Consider the following 8,524-nt stretch of genomic DNA (forward strand, 5'->3'; position numbering starts at 1 on the left):
GTAGATTTTTAAAAACAAATCACATTATAGTTTATGGCAAATAGCCATTGACGCAAGCCTCCCCTGACAGTTCTTTGATTTCCAACATATATTTACAACGAATGACATTTAACAGCGAGTTACTGCCTATTAAAGGAATACCTGTCGCATACGCTCTGCCTTGAGTCATTTCTTCTCTAAATCCAAGCGGTAAGATTTTGCAGAATGATTTTGATAATGTTTGATAAAACATTGTGACATTTACTAGCTGGTTCTACCATTATCTGTTTTGTAGGCCTTTCTGGTCTTCGCCAGTCACTTTCCTCTTAATGCTTTAAGGTGGAAATGCCCAGAAGAAATGTAGCGCAGGTCACACTTGTAATGTGCGAAATTAACATATTTAACTAACGTAGCTTAATTATTGCATTTTTTTTTAAAAAAACTAAATCTTCTAAATGTGGTGTGCACGCTGGCAACCCATGTATCTTCAGAACCGAAGACCATGCAGCGGCACAGCCCCCTTCATACAGCACCATCTTGGTGGAACCAAAAGGCTTCCTTCGGAGTCCACAGTCCTCGGTGCTCTCTCTGGTCGGCCTTGGCTGTCGCGAGGGCAAGGCAGAGGGAACCAGCCCTCTTGGCCAACCGGGCGCTGTGGGTGGTCGGAGGCACCGGCTGTGGGCGGGACCCCGGAGCAGCGCGCCCCGGGGCTGCGGCGACCCGACCACGGGTCCAGTTGTCCCCTCCGCCCGCGCCCACCCCCGCCCGCACCAAGGAGCCCCGGAAGCGGCGGGATTTCCTGTGCCCGCCCCGCGCTGGCCGCCGTCGCCTGTCGCTGGCTGTGCGGGCCGCGGGCTCGGCCGCGCCAGGCGGGAGGCAGCACCAAGGGCCCGAGCCGGGGTGAGTGTGGCCGGGACGCGGGCGGGCGAAGAGGGAGGGAGCCGGCCTGGCAGTGGGGACGGTGGCCTCGATGCTGCGTGCCCGGTCCCACTGCTGTCACTCGCGCGGACGCCCGCGGCACCCTTTCTCCCACGTTGCTATAGCCCCGGCTCGAGGGAACCTGTTTTCTGGCCCCGCTTTGCCCGATCCGGTTTTGTCGCGCCCCGAGTCTTCTGAAATCTGACCCTCCCCGGGGTGCTGTGATCCGGAGAGAAGAAACCTTACTCGCTGCAGGCTCGGGGCCCGGGCCGTGCCACACCCGCGGCGGGGCTACTAGAGTCACTCAACGTCCCTGTGCCCTTGGGCCCCTCTTTGATACCAGGGCCCATTCTCATCCAACAACAGAACTCGCTGGGAAAAAAAAAAAAAAAAAAAAAAAAAAAAAAAAAAAAAAAAAAAAAAAAAAAAAAAAAAAAAAAAAAAAAAAAAAAAAAAAAAAAAAAAAAAAAAAAAAAAAAAAAAAAAAACTTTCTGCAGATGCCCAGCCTCCCAGGTACATAAGCAGACAACAGGAAGGAAAGCCCAAGAACCTATGCTCCGACCGGCTTGGGATCATCCTGAACTAGGGAAAGGAAGGAGAGAAAGCAGGTTCATTCTGCAGCTCAGGTGCTGGCTCTGCCATGATCTCCTTAGGGAATGCAGGGAGGTGACAGTTATCCACTCCCCACTCCTTCCTTTGCTCGGGTTTTGCCAGCATTTTCAAAGGTTTTTCTGTCGTCGTCCAGCAGGCCCAGTGGGCTCTTCAGAAAGGCTTCCGTGCGTGGGAGGACCTTTCTGCCGAGGACATGAAGGGAAATGAGTTGGAGGCAGGTGTCCAGGTGCTAGGCTGGACTTGAAATGTGCTGAGAACTTGCGCAGACAGTCAGAAACAAGGATGGCTTATGGAGAAGAAGGGCGATCGGTGCCCTGCGCATTTAAAAGTGAGACAGACACGGGGGCTGAAATTCAGAGGAGAGCTATAATTGAAGTTTCCCCTTAGTACGCGTTACTCTTTTCCTTTCCCATGAGAAGTCTCTGAAAGAGAGACCACGTAAACTGGGTATTAGTTCAAGATGCATACATGAGGATCTTTGGGTTTCAAAGATGAAAGAGAAATTTGTTTTTCCTGTATACTGTGCTTAGAAATTTTTGTCAAAGAAAAATAGGCAAGAAAGTAAGCCGCTTGAGGTCTACTGTAGCCTTCAATTCACGTATCGAATGATCACGTGATAGCCAAAGTAGCTACCGAAATTCTGACCTGTTCTTGGGAGATTTTTGGCGACCCTGTTTATTTGGGTATTGTATAAGAATCACAAAAATATATTGTCAAGCAGAAAGTCATTCTCAAATGGGACCTGTCTTGTTCTATAAATGTCCAAAGAGGAGTGCAGACTTGATCGTATGCTTTGTAAGACTGATTCTTTAAAAACAAAACAAAACAACAACAACAACAACAACAAAACTAACCTAAATCTCTTTCTTGGGTCCAGAACCCGTTCCTTCTGTTTGATACATACAGATGTTTACAGCTGGTGTGGCTGCTCAGCCTTCTGTGCTTGACAAGCAAAAGTGGTGTCCATTTCCACTGACGGTGTGTGCTGTCCCTTTCTTGACTTGAATTTCTTCCAATGAGCAAATCCTGCCTTCTCCATACCATTCTTGAATGTATATAATGCATTGTGATTGGTGCCTGTCAAGCAAGTGTATCTTGTATTTCAGACCATGGGGCTGTTGATTCCCCCAAAGTTTGTGTTAATAACACACCTTCCCTGGTTTCCATATCTTGTCCAAGGTCTGTTCTTTTCTGCTTTCTCCAGTTACTTCAGCTCCTCACTGACCTGCAGTTTCTCTCATCAGTTAGGGCCGTGTTGGGTATTTATACCTCAGCTATAGGCTCCGGGATCCTGGTTTTTCTGCTATGCTTGTATCACTGTTCATTTCCTACATATGAGTGATAGGTCACATGTCCCTTTGCTGAGGCTTTTCTTACAGGAGACGCTTTCTGAACAGGTGCTCATGACAGGTCACACCCCTGGGTGGGACGTCTAAATCAGTTGATGAGGTTGCCGTTTGTGGCATAAAATCTCTGGGTCTGCTCATTCCCATCTTTGTGGAATGCATTCCTTCCTGCATTTCCCCCACATCCACTGCACTTTGGATGGTAGAAATGCAACGGATAGCCTCTGGGTTTTCGGGATTTTTCTTTTATTTTCAAGTGAAGTTCTTGTGGTCCTCAGGGATGTACTCTTTATAGCACGAGGTCTCCAAAATGGCAGCGCCTTGACTGTGTGGCGCTGGTCAGTTCCTTAGTTCCTTCAGAAAAGTTTTGACTCAACGTCATGCTTTGTGAGTTTGTCTCCTGTTGGGCACCTCTCACTGTCATCCTCAGCCTTCTCTGAAATGGCTTTGGTATGCCCTTCCCCCCCTTCTGTAGTTGCTTTTGGCATGTTCCAGGTCACGGTCTGTGCTTGCCGCAGAAATGCTTTCTGAACAGCCTGCAGCCCTGGGAGCAGGATGGGAGTCGACAAATGTACATCTGGATGGAGCAGAGCCCCAGATGGAGAGAGGAAACCAGGAAGAGGGCCCATGGAGAACAGCACCAGGGGCGCTGGAGCACCTTCACTGTGACCTTGAAGAGGAGCCACTGTCCCTTCAGGAGAAGTGTGAGGACATGCAGGATGCTTTGGAATCACTACAAGTCTTCTGGTCTCTGCTCAAAAAGTAGTGTTAGAAATTCCCGACCTGGCTGGATGCAGTTGCTCACACTTGTAATCTCATTACTTGCCACGAGTTCCAGGGTTACAGGCCAGCCTGGGTTATGTCTCAAGCAACAGTTAACTCTAAGGGCCATGGACTGAAGGACACACCTAATACCAGATCCGGCCTGTTTTTTCCTGGACCCTGCTGTCCAGTACACAGTGGGGCCCTGCATTTCCCTAACTGTGCCAATGGGCTTATTCTGTTTCTCCCATAGTTCTTCCTCCTACATGCAAGTGCATAGTTAATGGTATTGGATGTGGGAGACACAGGAAATGCTAGAGACTCATGATTATTGTAGAGCATGGTCAATAATATGTAGGATACTTGATAAGAATCCATTCATGCTATGCCTCTTCCAATTCAATGTCATTAAATCCTTACAGAACATGTTGAGTGAAGGCCTCTACATTTAAATGTATACATTTGAGTTTTTACCAGGGAACATAGATTGAGAAGGAAAATGGGCCCCAGTGCATGCTGGGACAGATTTTTTTTTTTTTTTATCTCTAACAGCTCCTCTCTCCCCTTATCAGCTCAGTCTGCTCCCTGTGCTCCAGCAGTTCCTCAGGAGGGCAACACTGCAGACTGGGAAATGGCAGCCGCACTTCTTGCAGCTGGATCCCAGGTGAGTTCTTTCCCCACCCTGTCTTCTCCCAAGGTCACTGCAGTTGCCTTTCTATAGCTTTGGCATCATCCCGTTGGCTGGTTAGTTCCCATGAGCACTAATGGTATGCATATAGCCGAGTAGATTCTGTTTCTAAGGGATGTAAATTGGTTTTTAATGTTTTCTGTGGGATGGGATGAGGAGTTCAGAATAACTAATTGGATTCTTTGGGGGAAGAAAATCTGTAATCAGGTATGATGGTGCCCAGCAGTAATTCCAGTCACTAGGGAGACTGAGGCACAAGTGTTGCCCGAGCCCAAGAATTTTGGGCCAGTCTGTGTAGCATGGTCAGCCCTTATCTCAAAAATAAAATTAAAAAAAAGAAAAAATCCTGGAAGAAGTGAGAAAAGAGGGTCCGGGGAAAGCTTGGAAAGCACAAAGCAGAGGGGTGTGTAGATCTTACAGCTTTTAGGAAAGAGAAGAGAAAGAAGAAGCAGGAAGAGAGCACAAGTCTAAAGACCAACCAGGAAAGACAGCAGCATCGCTAATAGCAACAAGTGCAGAAAGCTTATCACGTGCATTCTTTCCTGTGCACCTTGTATATGTTGTGTAATATGGGAGCCATGCAATCATCCCATTTTATTGTGGGAACGTTGGGGCAGAGAGAGATGGAGGAATTTGGATAATACCACTAAGATACAGTAGAGCTAACAGTCATTTGGCTCCAGATTTTGGGCTTACCCATGTACCGTAGCACCTGATGGGGCATCATAGCATACTAGGGGAGCCAGCGTGTTTTGTTCATGTCATGTTGTGTTGACAGAGAAGGGAAGGTCGAGTGGAGGAAGGAGGCTGTAATACAGTCTGCAAGAAAGGATGAGGAGGTAAGAGGAGACTTAGTAGACACCTATAGTTAAAGAGGGAGTGATGCCTTTGTCATGGATCTGACTTCTCACGGTCTCACACGGGAACCTCGTCTAGTGAATTATCCTCACTCACTCCTTGATCTTGTTTCTTTACTCTTTTTCTCTTTACCAAAGCCATGGGTCTTGCCTACTGACCTGTTGGCAGTTCTCTAGCTGGGTCCTCTCTCGCCCTCCTTCCTGGACTATCTCAGCCCTTCATAGTAAGATCGTATTTTCCATCAGAGCAACTGCTGACAGACAACCTCTGTGTTTGTTTCAGGGACTGGTAACCATCAAGGATGTGTCATTGAGCTTCTCCCAGGAGGAGTGGCGGAGCCTGGATCCTTCGCAGACAGACTTTTATGGAGAATATGTCATGCAGGAAAACTGTGGGATTGTCGTCTCTCTGAGTAAGCAGGACATTCTGCATCCTGAAAGGCTCTCCTGGGAGGGTGGGATCACCTGAGGGCTGTTGGATAGTGCCTGCCTAGGAGGCTTTCGCTGGCAGGGACTCTGTCTAGGTAGACTTCCACCAAAGAAAGAATGTTGGAGATCAGCCTGAAAAAGTTGAAGCAAGGGATCTTTTTGTACATAATGGCAAATTACGGAGGGAATAATTGAAGCTCATCTTGGTTGGGAATTTGAGACTTCTTAGAGAGCAGAGACAGGGACACCTGGAGCTAGATCCCTGGGACCTGGAGCGCCCCCCTGGGAAGGTAAGGGTACTGCAGTGGAATTGACAGTGAATCTGAGGTACAGTCATGGCCAGAAGGATATGGCCTAGGAGGAAGTGAGTGGAAGACAAACTGGTTCCTTGGGAAAGAGCTTGTGGTTTTCTAGAAAAAGAAAGAAAGACTAACAGAAGTGACTGGAGGCTTCTGCCCAACTCTTCAGTCCTGGCATCCCAAGGAGGAATCTAGGGAACGGTTTTGTTCATTGATATAGAATTGCTGTTGAAGTAAGCTGGTGTGTGTCTGTTTCCTTTTCTCGTGGGCAGGGTTTCCTATTCCCAAACTGGACATGCTTTCTCAGCCAGACGGAGGAGGAGAGCAGTGGGTACCTGACCCCCAGGACTTAGAAGGGAGGGATATCCTGAAGGTCACATATACAGGTGAGGACCCAGAAACCCTCTCTTGTGGTATCGTCTTTACTGTGTCGCTAACCAAAAAGCTCAGAACTCTTATATTTCCAAAAGCAAGGCTGGGGTGCAGAAGGCATGCAAGGCAGACTCTGAAGTCAGGCTGTGTGGGCTTGGATCAGAGGTCATACCTGTGAGACCTCCTTTATAAGTTATTACAGCTAGCTATGCTAACACGTGATTGCAGAAGAGCATCAAAACGTAATAGTCAACTGATAAGAGTCGTTATTGATGCTGTAGGTCAGCGTCCATGTCACTGCAGAGATAGATGTCTTCTAAATGGATCTACTGATGCTGACAGCTGGTGAATTAACCAGCGACGACTGCAGCTCATTCCTTCCCTCTCTGTCTAGATGGAGGTGTGAAGATGGGGCTGGTAGCGATGAACAGTAGTAAATACGAAATGATGGTAGAAAAATAATAATGAGAGTATTTATCACTTACTGAGTGCATACCAAGAGTGGATATAATTATCCTGAAAAGAAGGATTCTAGTCTTACTGGGAGAGAGAGAAGCACACACACACACACACACACACACAGGGGGGCGTTCCTGTTTTATGGACGAAATGAAGACTTACAAGGTAAGGAGTCCCAGATGAAAACTTGACTCATTTCTTGTCAAGACTAGGCTCTTGAACATCCCTGTAGCGACTGCACAACCTTGTGATTTCACAAGTGCTCTTCCAGCCCCTCTGGGATAACATTTGGCACCATACAAATTTCCCTGGGACTGAGTGCTGGGATAGCATCTTCGGACTCTCCTTCTAAGAGCGGTATTCTTCCTTCCCCATAGGAGATGGGAGCGAGCATGAAGGTGACACTCCTGAAATAGAGCCGGAACCTTCCAGGGTGTTATCCAGTGTATCTGAAGATACTGTCCCCTGGAATCCAGGGCAGGCTCGGAGCTGGGAGTCCATGCCTAGGGGCCCCAGAGACATGCTCCTAAGCCCACCCTTTCTTCGGGAAGACAGCTTCTCAAGCCTTCTGGGTAGTGCTGAGATGGACTCTCTCTTAAAGCCCCATACGTGCCCTCAGTGTGGGAAACGGTTTGTGTGGGGCTCCCATCTCGCCAGACATCAGCAAACACACACTGGGGAGAGGCCCTACAGCTGCCTCAAGTGTGAGAAAAGCTTCGGGAGAAGGCATCACCTGATTAGGCACCAGAAAACCCATCTACGTGACAAGCCAAGCAGGTGTTCTGAGTGTGGCAAGAATTTTCGATGCAACTCCCATCTGGCCAGCCACCAAAGAGTACATGCGGAGGGCAAATCCTACAAGGGCCAGGAGATCGGAGAGAGTCCCGGGAATGGGAAACAGCAGCTTGCCCCACCGGTGCCAAAGTGCCATGTGTGCACTGAATGCGGGAAGAGCTTTGGCCGAAGGCACCACCTCGTAAGACACTGGCTGACCCATACTGGGGAGAAGCCCTTCCATTGCCCTCGCTGTGAGAAGAGCTTTGGCCGCAAGCACCACCTGGACAGGCACCTGCTGACCCACCAGGGACAGAGTCCTGGGAGCAGCTGGGACACAGGGACATCTGCCTTTTGAAATCTGTGTTTTCTGTAGCTATGGTCAAACCTCTCAGCCGGTTCTATCAGCAGCCACTGCCAGAGATGCCCCTCTCCTGGACCCTGATGGCCAGAGCATTTCTTACCAGTTCAAATGAAAACAGAGTTTTTTGGACAAAATTTTGGGAAACAGTGCAAAAATCTGTGTGTGATTATTCAGCTTGAACCCACTGCCAAGAAAACAGTGGAACCAGTAGTGATGGGTGAGGTTCGTTCTCATTGGTTAAAGTCTATGTTGGAGTCTTAATATTCATACATCACCCTTGTGTGCTGATTATTTTATATCCCCTTTAAAGAGGGGATATAAAGTGAAAGGGGCCATGTCAGTATATCAAGGGCCCTGAGAACTACTGCAGTCAAATTAGTGTCTATTAATGCAATGTTTCCTAAATTTGTTTGGCCTCAGGATCTATTTCAGATTCCCACAGAACTGGTGACCCTGTGAAATGTATTTCTGTCATCACTGGGTTAAAAGGCGACGAGGAAGCAAGAAAGAAACAGTGACCAGACACTCAGAACCCCGGTGTTGATCTATGAAAGCATGGGGCCAGACATTGTTGTATAGGTCTATCATCCTTCCCCATCATTACACGTGCCTCTCACCTTTACCTCTGAAAAACAGAGTGGCCTTTCACTTTCTATTCTATTCT

General features: G+C 48.0%; 1 protein-coding gene across 8 annotated transcripts; it reads left to right on the forward strand.

The window, feature by feature from the left end:
• Positions 1 to 666: 666 nt before the first annotated feature.
• Positions 667 to 8,518, forward strand: Znf641 (zinc finger protein 641). 8 transcript variants are annotated; one of them, XM_050132822.1, is made up of 8 exons: positions 791 to 879; positions 2,388 to 2,488; positions 3,352 to 3,560; positions 4,171 to 4,282; positions 5,085 to 5,145; positions 5,447 to 5,576; positions 6,164 to 6,277; positions 7,100 to 8,518. In XM_050132822.1, the coding sequence occupies exons 3-8, from the start codon at positions 3,377 to 3,379 to the stop codon at positions 7,852 to 7,854; spliced, it is 1,356 nt and encodes a 451-aa protein (XP_049988779.1). In that variant the 5' UTR covers positions 791 to 879; positions 2,388 to 2,488; positions 3,352 to 3,376; the 3' UTR covers positions 7,855 to 8,518. The 8 variants fall into 8 exon arrangements, with proteins under 8 accessions (XP_049988785.1, XP_049988787.1, XP_049988784.1 ...); XM_050132826.1 differs by having other exon boundaries at positions 4,191 to 4,282; XM_050132828.1 differs by lacking the exon at positions 2,388 to 2,488 and having other exon boundaries at positions 667 to 879.
• Positions 8,519 to 8,524: the final 6 nt, after the last annotated feature.

Source organism: Alexandromys fortis, unplaced genomic scaffold, assembly GCF_014885135.2.
Source record: "Alexandromys fortis isolate MF-2015 unplaced genomic scaffold, M_Fortis_MF-2015_v1.1 scaffold_449, whole genome shotgun sequence".
In the NCBI taxonomy this organism is placed as follows: Eukaryota; Metazoa; Chordata; class Mammalia; order Rodentia; family Cricetidae; genus Alexandromys; species Alexandromys fortis.